At 47.9% G+C, this 13,733-nt stretch overlaps 7 protein-coding genes across 7 annotated transcripts; 2 read left to right on the top strand and 5 right to left on the bottom strand.

Moving 5' to 3' along the window:
* Nucleotides 1–234: 234 nt before the first annotated feature.
* Nucleotides 235–885, bottom strand: N7529_007772 (uncharacterized protein; the record flags this gene model as incomplete). Its single annotated transcript, XM_057243299.1, has 1 exon — nt 235–885. One exon carries the CDS (start codon nt 883–885, stop codon nt 235–237), a length of 651 nt encoding a protein of 216 aa, XP_057094837.1.
* A 2,455-nt stretch (nt 886–3,340) lies between these two features.
* On the top strand, nt 3,341–4,384 carry N7529_007771 (uncharacterized protein; the record flags this gene model as incomplete). Its single annotated transcript, XM_057243298.1, has 1 exon — nt 3,341–4,384. One exon carries the CDS (start codon nt 3,341–3,343, stop codon nt 4,382–4,384), a length of 1,044 nt encoding a protein of 347 aa, XP_057094836.1.
* Nucleotides 4,385–4,786: 402 nt separating this feature from the next.
* Nucleotides 4,787–5,062, bottom strand: N7529_007770 (uncharacterized protein; the record flags this gene model as incomplete). The annotated part of the gene is made up of 1 exon (XM_057243297.1): nt 4,787–5,062. The coding sequence occupies one exon, from the start codon at nt 5,060–5,062 to the stop codon at nt 4,787–4,789; it is 276 nt and encodes a 91-aa protein (XP_057094835.1).
* A 1,636-nt stretch (nt 5,063–6,698) lies between these two features.
* Nucleotides 6,699–8,206, bottom strand: N7529_007769 (adenosylhomocysteinase; the record flags this gene model as incomplete). Its single annotated transcript, XM_057243296.1, has 4 exons — nt 6,699–7,746; nt 7,805–7,931; nt 7,984–8,116; nt 8,168–8,206. The coding sequence occupies 4 exons, from the start codon at nt 8,204–8,206 to the stop codon at nt 6,699–6,701; spliced, it is 1,347 nt and encodes a 448-aa protein (XP_057094834.1).
* A 658-nt stretch (nt 8,207–8,864) lies between these two features.
* On the bottom strand, nt 8,865–10,806 carry N7529_007768 (uncharacterized protein; the record flags this gene model as incomplete). The annotated part of the gene is made up of 2 exons (XM_057243295.1): nt 8,865–10,429; nt 10,479–10,806. The coding sequence occupies 2 exons, from the start codon at nt 10,804–10,806 to the stop codon at nt 8,865–8,867; spliced, it is 1,893 nt and encodes a 630-aa protein (XP_057094833.1).
* Nucleotides 10,807–11,818: 1,012 nt separating this feature from the next.
* Nucleotides 11,819–12,595, bottom strand: N7529_007767 (C2H2-type zinc finger protein; the record flags this gene model as incomplete). The annotated part of the gene is made up of 1 exon (XM_057243294.1): nt 11,819–12,595. The coding sequence occupies one exon, from the start codon at nt 12,593–12,595 to the stop codon at nt 11,819–11,821; it is 777 nt and encodes a 258-aa protein (XP_057094832.1).
* A 49-nt stretch (nt 12,596–12,644) lies between these two features.
* Nucleotides 12,645–12,858, top strand: N7529_007766 (uncharacterized protein; the record flags this gene model as incomplete). The annotated part of the gene is given in 2 exon segments (XM_057243293.1): nt 12,645–12,721; nt 12,735–12,858. 2 exon segments carry the CDS (start codon nt 12,645–12,647, stop codon nt 12,856–12,858), a joined length of 201 nt encoding a protein of 66 aa, XP_057094831.1.
* Nucleotides 12,859–13,733: the final 875 nt, after the last annotated feature.

Raw genomic sequence — 13,733 nt, 5'->3', positions numbered from 1 at the left:
TGGACCTTTAATTTTCACCTTTGTGTTGAATTAGTTGATTTAGTAACTATGGTAGCCAGATGTTGTCAATATGGAGAGTTGTTTGAACCATGTAGCGAATGTATATACATACGGCCGGACTCTCTTCTTCGAGGCTGGCCTTTCTCCGTCATAATGTACCTAGGTAGGAACAAGACCACCCGCTTTACTTTCTATAGCATGATAGATAGATAGAAATCAATGCAAATCTTTCAATCACCCTGGCCGCCGATTTTTCTCACGGAGATCCTTTTTCATAAATGCCTCCCATAGTGTGATAGGCTCTCCATCCATCGCTGTTTCTGCGTAGAGTGGCTCGACCTTCCAACTAACATACCCAAGACTCTCGTACCACTCCTGGATACTGAATGACGGCAGCGGCTCCCCCAGTCGCTGCCAGATTCCTCTCCATTCCGGCGCCTCATCGTAGATATATCTTTTGCTCAGCGCTGTTAATGTGATGTACCGGCAGCAGGAATCACCAAATGGCTCAGTTACTGCCAGCTGCTCCAACATTTTCACAGCACGCTTCCCGAGTCGTAACCGGCGATACTCTGGTAGAATGAAGAAAGAACTTATGGAGATTTCAACCTCGTTCTCTTTCGCCATATCCGGTTCGAGTAGACCAGGGAGTTTGTTCAGCGAGATGTGACCAGTGCGGATACTTGCTTCGTTGGTGTTTGTGTTAGGGACGGTAATCCAGAATAGCTTTTTGAGATGATTGTTGTCTCTCCATTTTTGCAAGGTGTGTGGATCGAAATCCCAGCCACATATGGTACGTTGTCGTCGGAGCTCGCGGAATTGGGCCTCGTCATGTAGATCGACGGGTTCAAGGTTGCATTTTGATGAAAGTAATTCGGATTCCATCGCTCGAGTGATTTAAATAAATATCACCGGAGTTAGTGATAGCATTTATGGATGATATGTAGGTCGAATGCATGTAACCAACCCCCCTTGTCCAGTTCTAGAGTCCAACGGTAACTAGTGCGTATGAATTATTATGAAATGAATTCCACTAGTAAAACCGGTTACCTCATTAGATAGATTTAATCCTAAGTTTCTGGTCAACACCCAGTTCGGGCGTGGTTTACTCTTCTTTTGCCTTTTCAAGGGTTCACTTAGGTAGACTTATTACAGATTAAAAAGCAATATTTACAGATCTCTTCTACAGACTGAATCGTGCAAGTTGACTTTGCAAACCTTGTGGTCTCTTCTAATTGGCCCTTCGGCCAAATCCTTCCTTTTCACATGTCCATTCCTTTACATCGCTCGCGGGTACTCTGATTTTTATGCCCTCCATTAAAAGAATTGAATTAAAACTCGCAATGAAAAAAGCTGGCCTCTTTAAAGATTACAATGCAAGTGCGAGTAGAAATCTCATAGAAATAATCGTGCGGAAACTAGCTAGGGGAACGAAAAGTAAGATTAGCCACCTCCGGCGGGAATCGACGGCAGCCTTCCAAGGTTGCGATTATCGGACAGAGAACTTGAGGGTTTTCAGTGGGTTTTTTAATATTAGTATCGAAAATGGGAATGCTGACAAGCCGCACGCTCTAGCCAATTGAAATACGGAGGTAGTGATGGTGTCAAGCCATCTTGTGAATGAATAGAAAAGCCAGGGGAAAATTGTTCTTAAGAAAAATATATTTCTACCCTAAATACTCCGTCGGTAGATTTATAATGGCCTAGGCCATTAAGTGCGTAAAACTAGATTAAAGAATTTATTATAGTCATAATTTTACTGTTAGTCGACTTTTGTACAGGTTTTATGAACAAAAAGACTCGATGTTTCTATGAAATACTATACAGACTAACGGAGACAGACTATATACATATATTTATATCTCCTTTGTCGTCCTCCCGGAGCCCGGTACTAGAACTATAATACGAGCTACATAAACATTTATCGTGACATATTTATGCAATGGTTCTCGGACTAAGCATCCAGGGAAACGACTACCAAGGTACGAAGACGCTGATATTCCGTTGAAGATCGATGGCTATATTTTATTACACTACCGGCTAATCTGAACACATAGTAAGCTAGACGAACGAAAATCATCCTTCGTTCGCCATAGTTTCGTTCATACCTAGGGAGATCAAAGGCTCTTCTACAGTAGACTTGCCTTTCGCCTTCCCGTTACCTCGCTAGGTTTATAACAGCTATACAATCAAGTGTCTGCTCGAATAGGTTCGACCTTCTAAGGTTGAATAGCCTGCCTAGTTGCCTGAGTGGAGATAACAACAACGGAATTACAGGCTTAGCTGCTATATAACCACAAAGGTATTGACGCTACGAGAATAAGACAAAGGCAAAAAACGCAAGTTGAGTAATTCTAAGAAAGGGCAAAGTTGCAGACGACCATGGCTGCGACGAGGAAGTATTTCAAAGATACATTCAGCTCTGATACAAGCTTGGAAGGCCTTAAGAAATTGACGATCAATTGAGACTTTTTGGTCACTAAGCCTTGAAAGCTGTCTGCCAACTTATGTCTTGCTCACCTGACTTCTAGCCCAATTCTTATCTGATTTTCACCTAAGATTTACCTACCTTTTAGTAGACTCAAGCTCACTTTTCAAGTAAAGAGCCTTAGAGTGATATCATAATTCAGGAATGTCTCTACCTTATGAACCGAATATAAAAGCAAGGAAGTTTAACTTGAGATCAAGACAATTGAGAAGGCAGATAGAATAGAAACCCCCTATTAATGCTACAAGTTTTAAGGCCGACACACCCCTACCTCTGAAGCCTGATAGCCCATTTGCTAGAGACCAAAGGGAGTATCATTTCCAAGTCCAAACAGACGAGGCGGATGCTGGTCCGATATACGATCCACTTTAAACTCTATTCTCTAGTCTTGGCTGCCTGTTATGGACTAGCGTATGCTTTACGAAGTAGTTCTTTGATGGATCAAATATGCGAACCCCAGGGATGTGATTGGTTTTGCAAGCTTAGTACAGAGCTCTTTCAGTACATGAGTACATGAATACATGAATACAGAGATCCAAGTCTCGAGCAGATGAAGTTCATCCAATCTTTCCAACCACCATAGCGATGGGCACTGTGCGCCTAGGGTTAGAGCTCCCGTCAACTCATGATATGTTTTTCGACTATAATGGAGACAGTTTCTCCCATCCTATTTGTGGATCAGTGATTCTAACAGCGCACACGGAGGCAGAGCTACTCGGCTTGAGCCGACTACAAGTTTCTCTCGTTCTTTTGCTTTCTATCTCCAACCGAGATGGGATCAAAGAACATGAACCATTTTCGAGTCGAATTAGTCGTCTTCTTTCATTGAGCCCACAGCTACATCCAGCCCATATGACCCGTCACTGCTCGCTTATCGAAGAGGTGGCATTATGCGTACCAACAGTTCTATCTGACATCCACGTGGGTTATTCTCCCGACAAAGGCAACATCCACAAGATACCCTTTTTGATACCCATTCCGGCTGGCATACCAGAAACAACAGTCACAGATCTGGGCCAGCTATCACTGTATCTAGTTGCTTCCACTACAACCGCGGCTGAGGAGGCGATTGGTGCCAGCGAGCAAATCAACATTGTTCGCCGAATCATACCAGGAAGCGATCCGATACAGCATACTCGCATATACCCGACGTCAAAAGTGATCAACGATGTTATTCTTACCCAAAAGCTCGGTGCAAGTACGGGCTCACGCCTTTCACTTTCTGTAAGAGTGTCTCTCAGAAAACCAGCTGCACCCAGTAACCGTGCCCTGGAATTCAAATGTGTCGCAATCCGGAAAATTCAATGGCGTGTTGAGGAAGTGACAAAACTCTTTAAAAGTGCGAAAGACTATCGCCAACCACGAAACGAGGAGCCCCCCGAATACGAGCCGGTTGAAGACGAATCTTTTACTCGCGAATTGTTCCACGGATATCAGAACGGGTATTGGGGAACTCCGGACAATCCAATCGTGAAAGAGCAGGAGACTCATCAAGAAAAGAACTCCGCTGTGGAGATCGCATTCGACATAGCAATACCTAGAGCTGTGGCTCCAACCCCAGAGATCGGGTTGAAATGCTACAGCTTCGACTACAGACCAGGGGATCATCTACTGCCATGTGTTCACGAAGATACCTCTTCCATGACACAACAGAGAATGATGATTACTGTCGAGCACCGACTCAAACTTGATATCTTGACTAGCGAGGATACATTTGGTGTGCACAACAAAAGCCTGGTTGATCGCAAACCACTCCAAACTGCACTCAGTGGATCGTTTCCGCTGCACATTCTCAAAAAGAGCCAAAATAACATCGATCCAGACGTTTGGCAGGTTAATCCACCATGCTACACGGAAATACCTGCATCACCACCGCATTACGAACCCATTTTTTGAAATACCCACATCAGCGATTTGTGTTGCATTATTGATATTGTTGCAGTTTAATGAACCTGTCATAAGATGATTATGTATTTCTGTCATGACTTAATGTTGTAAGAAACTTGCATTATCATATATTGTTCGATATCAGATCGTCGGTCTGCGGGAAGTTCAGGTTCTCAAACCCCGACCCCCGACCACGAACAAGGAGAGAAAGCCGTATAACAACGAGAGCAGATGGCCTAGCGAAATGTTCCTCACCTCGGACTGGACTTTTTCATCATAGTTGAGTGGGTCTGAACAACAGGAATTTAGCCGGTCTCGCCTTCCTACTTCCAGTCGCTTTCGTGCTCCCCGATATATCAATGCTAGCAAGCATTGCATCCGCGCAACCAGTTCCAACAATCATCAAATCCGTCACGGGAAACTCTGCAGGCGCATTTGCCTTCTAATTCCGCCGTTGGTTCTTGGTTTAACCTGCGGCATCTGCTGTGTTACAGCCACTTCTAGGTGCACCTGGGCCTTTGCGCGAGATAGTGCCATCCCTGGATCTGGGTGGTGGAAGAAAGTCGACCAGCGTTTTGGCGTTCCTCTTAACGCGATGGCTTTGGGGATGGTCACCCAAATTATCCTCGGGTGCATATACTTTGGCTCAAGCGCTGCTTTCAATGCCTTTTCTGGTGTCGGCGTCATCTTCTTGACTCTAAGTTATGCGAGTCTTGTTGCAGTCTCTATGTTCCTTCGTCGTCGCAGCGAGGTCAAGCAAGGATCTTTCAATCTAGGACCTCTCGGTCGGTTTTGTAATGTTATTCGTATATGTGAGTTTGGCACCTCGTCATTTGCATCGATTGATCTAATAGCTATCTGAATTATGCTTCTCTTGTTTTGCTGGCTTCCTACTCATTTCCGCTATTTAGTACGTCGCTTGGGGCAAAAGGAACTATGTGGGGCCCATGCTCGAGAGTCTAGAAGGCCGAGATGGCTCTCTTCGCTGTGGAAGTGCGCAAGAAAAGGTCAGTCACAATCAGTGTTGATGTTCTTTGAAATGATTGCCCTCATTTTGAGTGTGTTCATCGGTCATTCCCTGACTATATAACTACATAGTTACAGCTCAAATCATCTACAATTATAATCATGTTTTCTAGAACTTTATGATTTGAAGTAAAGCAACAAGATGCAGTCAGGCAGTACTTGGGAATGAACCAATTATCAACTATTATGATTGTCTTAGCCCCGTCCAGCCGCGTAGTAATTGGCTGTCCATCCCCTCCAGCCCCGGAGGACATTAGTATTCACCTCCGACGTTACCTTTCTCTTTCTACCTTAGACCAAATCCACTATCATGTTTCTGTTATAAGACATATTCGTACCATAGGCGTCCTTTCAGTCGTGGAATAACCAGCTGGAAGGGGAAGAGAGGGTTGGAATCATGAAGGGAAGCAATTTGAGTTGAACATGAGATTTGTCAACGGGGTGAGCATAGCATCATCTGGACGTACAATTTATGCCGCTATGACTGTCGTTGAGGCAATTCAACAAATATGACCTGCACACTGCGTCCAGCACGAGCAGTAACAACGTTTGTCAATATGATGTTTTAGTGGTAAAAAGGCTTGGAGTCAGTAACCTCTGCGGCTTACAACCTTCCCAATGCTAGAGACCAGCCCATGCGCTACTATAGTCAGAATGATGATATCAGGGCTAAGCTTGGAAGCGGCCACAAACTATCAGAGGTTTGAGCTAGATCCACTGCTAATCCAGGGCCTTCCATTACGGCGTCTCGAAGAATGGGGCTGGGGCGTTCTTAATCTTCCGTAAAGGTCTGTAAACCTCTGCTGGGAGGCAGATCTGAAGGGACGGGATAAATTGTGAGCAGGACCTCAAATGTCCCTAGAAAGCGCCAGGACCACGATCGGGACAAAATGCCGCGGCCAAGCCCGGTATACACATACAACTCACACTACTGATGATAATACTACGCCGTTTACACTACACACCAAGATGTTGACGAATAGCTTCGATTATAGAAGTTCTAAATCGTCACAATCGGCCCATGGAGGGGCCCACAGAGGTATCACGAATAAATCCCATCCGTACGCAGTGTTGAATGCAAGACCTGACCAGGTCATCCCACGCCAAAACAAAACAATAGAAACACACCAGTCTCCAGTGCAGGCCACTTTTTATGCCGTTGAAGGACAACCACTTTTGAGTTCTAAGTTGATGGAGAACCCGAAATGCCAATCATAACATCGTCGAAATCATGTTGAAAGTCTATTTCCCAGAATCAAATATCAGACGCAATTGGAAGAATAAGAGTATAAGGAAATTAGTAACGGTAGATCTCGGGCTTGAAGGGTCCCTCGACGGGCAGGCTGAGGTATTCGGCCTGGACATCGGTGAGGACGGTGAGCTTGGCGTTGACGTGGTCCAAGTGGCAGCGAGCGACCTGCTCGTCGAGCTGCTTGGGGAGAACGTAGACACCGACGGGCTTGCGGCCACCGGCACCGAACTCGATGTACTTCTTGCCGAAGGCGACGTCCTCGGCCTTGAAGAGGGCGATCTGGGCAAGGACCTGGTTGGAGAAAGAGCAGGACATAACAAAGGAAGAGTGGCCGGTGGCACAGCCGAGGTTGACAAGACGACCCTCAGCGAGGAGGATGATGTTCTTGCCGTTCAGCTGGTAGCGGTCAACCTGGGGCTTGATGTTCTGGACGGACTGGGAGTTGGCCTTCAACCAGGCGACGTCAATCTCGATATCGAAGTGACCAATGTTGCAGACAATGGCGTCGTTGCGCATGGCCTCGAAGTGACGGCCAACCAGGATGTCACGGCAACCGGTGGTGGTGACGAAGATCTGACCAGTCTTGGCAGCCTCCTCCATGGTGTTAACTTCGTAACCCTGGACAGCGGCCTGGAGGGCGTTGATGGGGTCGACCTCAGTGACGATGACACGGGCACCCATGGAGTGGAGAGCCTGGGCACAACCCTTACCGACATCACCGTATCCGGCAACGACAGCGATCTTACCAGCAATCATGACATCGGTGGCACGCTTGATACCATCGATGAGGGACTCACGGCAGCCGTAAAGGTTGTCGAACTTGGACTTGGTGACACAGTCGTTGACGTTGATGGCAGGGACCTTGAGGGTGCCCTCCTTGAGCATCTTGTAGAGGTGGTGGACACCGGTGGTGGTCTCCTCGGAGACACCGAAGCAGTCATCGAGCATCTCGGGGTACTTGGTGTGGATGAGGGAGGTGAGGTCACCACCGTCATCGAGGATGAGGTTGAGCTTCTTGCCATCCTTGAAGGCCTGGAGCTGCTGGTCCAAGCACCACTGGTACTCCTCCTCGGTCTCACCCTTCCAGGCGAAGCTATTGAAGAATATCAGCAAAAGTCCCAGTATTCTAATGGGGGCCTTGGGGCGCTTACACAGGGACACCGGCGGCAGCAATGGCGGCAGCGGCGTGGTCCTGGGTGGAGAAGATGTTGCAAGAAGTCCAGGTGACCTCAGCACCGAGGTGAGTGAGGGTCTCGATGAGGACGGCAGTCTGGATGGCTGTAGTGGCGGTCAGCATTGGGCCAATCTTGTTCCTGGATGATCAACATACTCATGTGAAGACAACCAGCAATGCGGGCACCGGCGAGGGGCTGGTCAGCACCGTACTTCTCACGGATGGCCATGAGACCGGGCATCTCAACCTCGGAGAGCTCGATCTCGCGGCGACCGAAGGCGGCGAGGGACTAGAAATGGTCAATGGTTGAAAATAAAGACGGGGATTGGAAGAAACGTACGAGGTCAGCGACCTTGAACTTCTGTGCGGGAGCAGCCATTATGAATGTATTTGTTCAAAAACTATTAATTGTCAGTATAGAAAAAAAAGAAACTGAATGGATGGATTTACCAAAGATGTATGAATGAAGAAAAGAAGAGGAAAAAGAGAGGAAGAAAAGGGGATCAGAGGAGGGGAAGTGAAGGAAAACTCTCCGCCCCAGCGATCGTCCTAAAAAGTACTGGTACTGCCATTCCAGTGCAATTAAACATGCACGTGCAGGTACCAATACATTTCCTCGGACTCCGTAGTGGGCTAACTTTGGCGGGGTCCAAGATTAGCTAATGAATTAGCTAATCGCTCATCGGTAGATCCGCTAACTGCCTGCCGTGCTTATTTTGTATACGGGCTACATGCATTTGCATTAGGTGTCCTAAATGAGATTACTGCATCAAAAACACGTTCATGTAAAAAGAGGTGCTAAATTGCGACTTGAAAGAGACCTCCGGGGCGGAAGTGCTGGCAATGCGCACAAAACGCTGCAGAAACAAAAGATTGGCATAACTCAGGAAATAGGAGATTCATTGTAGGAAAAGAAAAACATGAGAAATCAGATCACATATGGGCATGTCTCATAAATCGTGAAAGGCGTAAAATCCGAAAGCGTAGGCTCAGAAAACAAGAAACAAAAAGAGAACAAGGACAAGAAGCCTCAAGGACTAGTAAGAAATCTGTGGAGTCCCGTAGGTATTCCCGTAAGGATTGCCATCACGATAAACCGGACGATCCCTCCCAGTATCATGCGAAGAAGCATCCTCAATTTCATCGGGCCACCGGTTCCTCGGCGCACTCTGACTCTTCGCTCTTTGCATCTCCCTCTTAACAGCCCGATGAGCACACACTTCCTTGAAATGACGGGTCTCCTTTTTCTTCTCAAGCACCTCCTGCCACTCCCCATAAGCACCCTTAATGCCCAACGCCGCAAGACCAAGACTCACCGCGTCCATAGTATTAGCCTTCATGCGAAGCTTGCGGGCCTGTTCAGGGGTAATCTCTCCTTCTTTCAATTGCTGCATCCGCTTCTTCCTCTTCTCCATACTACCGTACAAGTTATGCGCAGCATGGATCGTCGCAACGCTAGCCAGCCCACCAGTCAACAACATATCCCGCTTCAGCTTCTTGCGCTTCTTCTTCTCATCAGAACTGTCGCCCAAGTCAGAATCACTTTCGCCCTTCTCGCAGTCCTTGCAGTTTTCAGCTTCGCGCGGAGCACTCCGCGCAGAACCATAGGGGGGGAAATTTCCACCGTCCAATGAACGGTTTCGACCTACATCTCTCGAACCTCTGCCTCGTCTCGAGTCCCTGTAATAGTCGTCTGAATCTGAATCCGAGTCCGAATCGTCACGTCGCCGGGTCCGCTGTCGACCATCTCGGTGTTCCCGCTCTCCGCGATGCTGTCCATATCCTCGATGCTCACGTCGGTCATCCCTGCTATCCCGGCTCCGGTCGTCGCGGCTATCTCTGCGCGGGCTGGAATCGCGATGGCGATCATCTTGTTCGCCCAGCCCTAATGCAGCCATGCCCTTGGTGATGTAGTCATGGACGCTCTTGCTGCGTTTTCGAGAACCGCTAGCACGATCATCATCACTGCGGGAATCATTACGGCCGCGAGGCCGAGACCGTGACCGCGAGACACGGTCAAAGATTTCCTTTCCGGCAGCAGTGAGGGCGCCCGTAGCAGCGAGAGTTTTTAAACCATTGGCTGCCGAATTACCACCACGAGATTTCGAGCGGGATTTGCCACCCATCAAATGGCTGGCTGCTAGACCGGCAAGGGTAGACTCGACAACGTGGCGCGTGCCATGCTTGCTGGGATCTTTATCGACAAGACCATCTGTGCCGCCGGCTGCGACAGCGGCAGTGAGAATGCGCTTGCCTTTCGTGCCGGTCCATTCTCCCGGCTCTTTGCGCTGTTTGAAGGCTTCCACGGCACCAGCTGTTAAAGCAGCGCGAGCGGCCTGTATAATGCGCTGCTCGCTTTTGTCACGTTTGCTGCTGCGGTGGCGGCTGCGGCTGCGGGAATCAGATGGCGAGCGCGAGTAAGATCTGTTGCGATGGCGGGAACGGGAGCGGTCGCGTCCACGCTCTCTATGGCTGGAGCTGGCTGCGGCACCGCCCAGGCCTAAGGCGCCTAGGGCTTGCTCGCTGAATGACTTTTTGCGTCTGTGGCGGGGTGGAGAGATACTTGGGGATGTATCAGAGTCATATCTGGCGCGACGGGCACCTGCGGTACGTTAGGTTTTGTTTCTCGTAGAAAATAGTTCACAGCTTACGTCTGTCCTCGGGTTGTCTGGTCCGGCGAGGGCGGGAGCGTGTGTATGCAGCATCGTTGTGAGGATCGTATCCGCTGACGGAAGAAGCGCGGCGCACATTCTCGTAGACTGGTCGTCTTGGTCGCCGAGTGTATGTGCGCTCGTAGACAAAGTCTGAGCCTGGTGGATATTCGCGCTGTACTTCTTCAACCGAGTCGGAGCCGCGGGGTACGTAGTCCCGGTCGTTCCTTGCATAGCGCCCACGAGGCTCATCGTACGGATCAGCGTAACTGGTTGGGCGCGTATAGCGGTCGCGGGGTTGATAGTAGCGGTCGTCGTAATACGACATGGTGGTTGGTCCAGATCAAATTCAAAGATGAGAGTCGAATGATGTGATCTGCTACCGTTCACTGGGACAATGTTTGTTGAGATGGGAAAAAAAAACCAAATGAATAGGAGAGAGATCGAAGAGTGTATAGCGGGGCTGAGGTGGCGTGACGTCGAGTGTGGATTCAGATGACTTTTGGGGGGGCTGAGAGACTTGGCAGGTGTGGCTAGAGAGATTGTAAGTAGTACTGTACTATTCTAGGTGTTAGTTAGATTTTACATAGAAAAGGAAAGTATACAAGTCAAAGTTCGTCCTTTTATTATATATATTTCCATTTTATTTCCACCTAATGACGTCGCTAAAACCTGTGGGTTTCATGAAGGAAATGCTCACTCCGTCGAATTAGACGAGTAGAACTGTCGTGTATCAGTATATTATTCCATCGACGTCATCTTGCATTCAGGATCAGGGAACATGACAGCCCTGACAGGTTCTAGCCCTACATTAATTTCATTTGACCGCTGATTGACAATAAATTAACTAGGTTATCCCTGAACGAGGTTGCTCGTTGGTCATTCCAGAATAGCTAATCAAGTAAAAAGTAAACAATGGTTCCACGGGTCACGCTTCCCCGCAATCCAACTGGCTTAATTCTTTTTTACTTCGCTGGCCTCTACGCTTATATTGGCTTATATTGGCTTATTATCTTGGCTTATTGTATTGGTCTATATATAATATGAAACTTGTTTTGACTTCTTATACAATTTTTCGTATTTGGTGACCTCCATAAGAGGCAGCATTGAAATAAACCATAACATAGTACAGGAGGGATATAAAACAGGAAAACAATAAACAAATGAAGCCAAACTCCCAATCGCTGAGGTATAAGAAAAATGTAGAGCCCTGGTATCGGGCATAGGTAGACAGACAGTATCAAAGTACACCGCACAGCAGTGGGCACAACCATCAAGGGGAAAGTCGTATACGAGAGACATGGTACAAAACACATACAAAAACCAGCGGTACCACAAAATCATGGTGCGTTCGCAGGACCAGAAGTAGTCTTCGCACCAGACTCAACGGGCTGACTGATATTGCGCTGATGCGAAACGGCATAAACCGATTCAGGCCGAGCCATACCCCACCTCGCTTCATTCTCCGGCTCAGAAGTCGACCGCATTTCATCGGAGTGAGTGCGATGCGTCCGAATATGTTGTTTCATGTTATCTTTTCTCGTAAAAGCCTTATTGCAGATCGGGCAATGAACGCTTTTTTCACCGGTATGCTTCTTTCCGTGGCGGGCAGCATGGCCGGAGGTTGTGAAGGTGGCTGTGCACCCGTGGCTGGCAGCATACGGACACGGGTACTTGTTCTTCCTGCCCGTAGCGCGGGGACCAGTCTGAGTGGATTCTGAAGTACTGGCGCTTGTCTCCGGAGGAGTCCTGGGAGGGGCGGGACCGCGAGATGGGAATCTGTAGGGTTCCCGTCGTGGATCTTGCCGAGCGTATGGGTGGTACGCTGATGGTTGGCTGGTAATATAGTCGTAAGCGGAACCATCGGAGGAGCCTGGAGAGACAGGGACCACTGTTTCGGTTACTGGGTCGAAGTGCCTTGTGCCTCGGGGGGAGGCAGCTGGAGATACGGATGAAGCATGGGGTTGGTATTCGATGGGAGGGAGGCGCTCTGATTGATTTGGATAGTAGGATGGAGAAGTTTGTGTGCGGGTGAGTCGCGGTGCAGACCGGACAGCAAAGGATGGGTTGTCATCATTATTGAGAATGGACACGATACTCGTCCTGCAGCTGGACATCTCCTCAAGGCCCCGATGTGTCGTCACCGGGGCTGGAAAGCTATACTAAATGACAGAATCCACGTTAGTTTGGAGTGCTCGGGACCGGCTTGGTTGTCTGGATGTTCAAATGAACGAGAATATTATGTATCTCAGATAGGGAGGATAATGAGGAGGGTGAGGAGGAAGAGAAAGGGCTTCTCGCTTCTTTGCTCGCCCCTCCAGGAGGACATGACAAACGCACCAGCGGCTCTCGAAAGATGTTTGTCCTCTGGGTCGTGTAACACGTTGACAACATTAGACCCTAAATCGGCACTTGGTATGCAGGCCTAAACAGAAGCCTGATGACTCGAGCTTGTGGGGTGCTCTGTATGTTCTTCTTCAAGGCACGGAAGTGACAAATCGAGGAGTATATCCCCGAAGGTTGAATATTCGCGCTTTCGGAGATCGAGTTGAGATTTGACAAATCTCTTTCACAACGGCAACAAGAATCCTTTTTTTCCTTTTCTAAATTTGCAATTGGATGTGGGGAGTACAATCCTCAACGGCAGTTACAAACTGGACTGGGGATGTTGCAGGAGGTCGAAGTCTCAAGTTGTCTAACCGTGTAAAAGCAACTTTCTTCCAGAGAAATGCACTGGGGATGTGTTTCTCCAATAAAGCGCTCCACGCTTTTAAGAGAGAATGAGATAGGCGTAAAAGTGAGTGCCGTGAGTGGATACGAGATAAGGTCAAGAGGGGGGGAGATTCGTAGAGATAGAAAGAATCAAAAAAAGTATAGAATACAGATCGAGAAGAGAAGAAGAAGAAGAAGAAAAAAATGATAACAAGCCAAGCATGCATCTAAGGAACTAATTATACTAAAATGCGAAAGAAGCCAAGCTCCAGGGTCTGTCGAGGCTCCCCAGAAGACTTGCACGATACGGAGCACGCTATGTTAGTGTAGTGGAGTTATGAGAAAATTGAAAAATAATTAAATTATGAAATAGATAAAATGATTTTAATGAATTAAATATGATTATAATTGTAAAATATTAAAATCCAAATCGTAATATAAAAACATGAATACAAAGACCCCTAATCCACACCCTGTGAAGACCCGTTTCCTTCTCCGTTTCTTCCGGCCCGCCCGCGACCCTGAGAAGATCGCTGGTCTGTA

The sequence above is a fragment of the Penicillium soppii genome (assembly GCF_028829465.1).
Source record: "Penicillium soppii strain IBT 18220 chromosome Unknown utg000006l, whole genome shotgun sequence".
NCBI classification, from domain to species: domain Eukaryota; kingdom Fungi; phylum Ascomycota; class Eurotiomycetes; order Eurotiales; family Aspergillaceae; genus Penicillium; species Penicillium soppii.
Note: the sequence above shows the minus strand (reverse complement) of the source record. Positions and strands in the feature narration are given on the sequence as shown.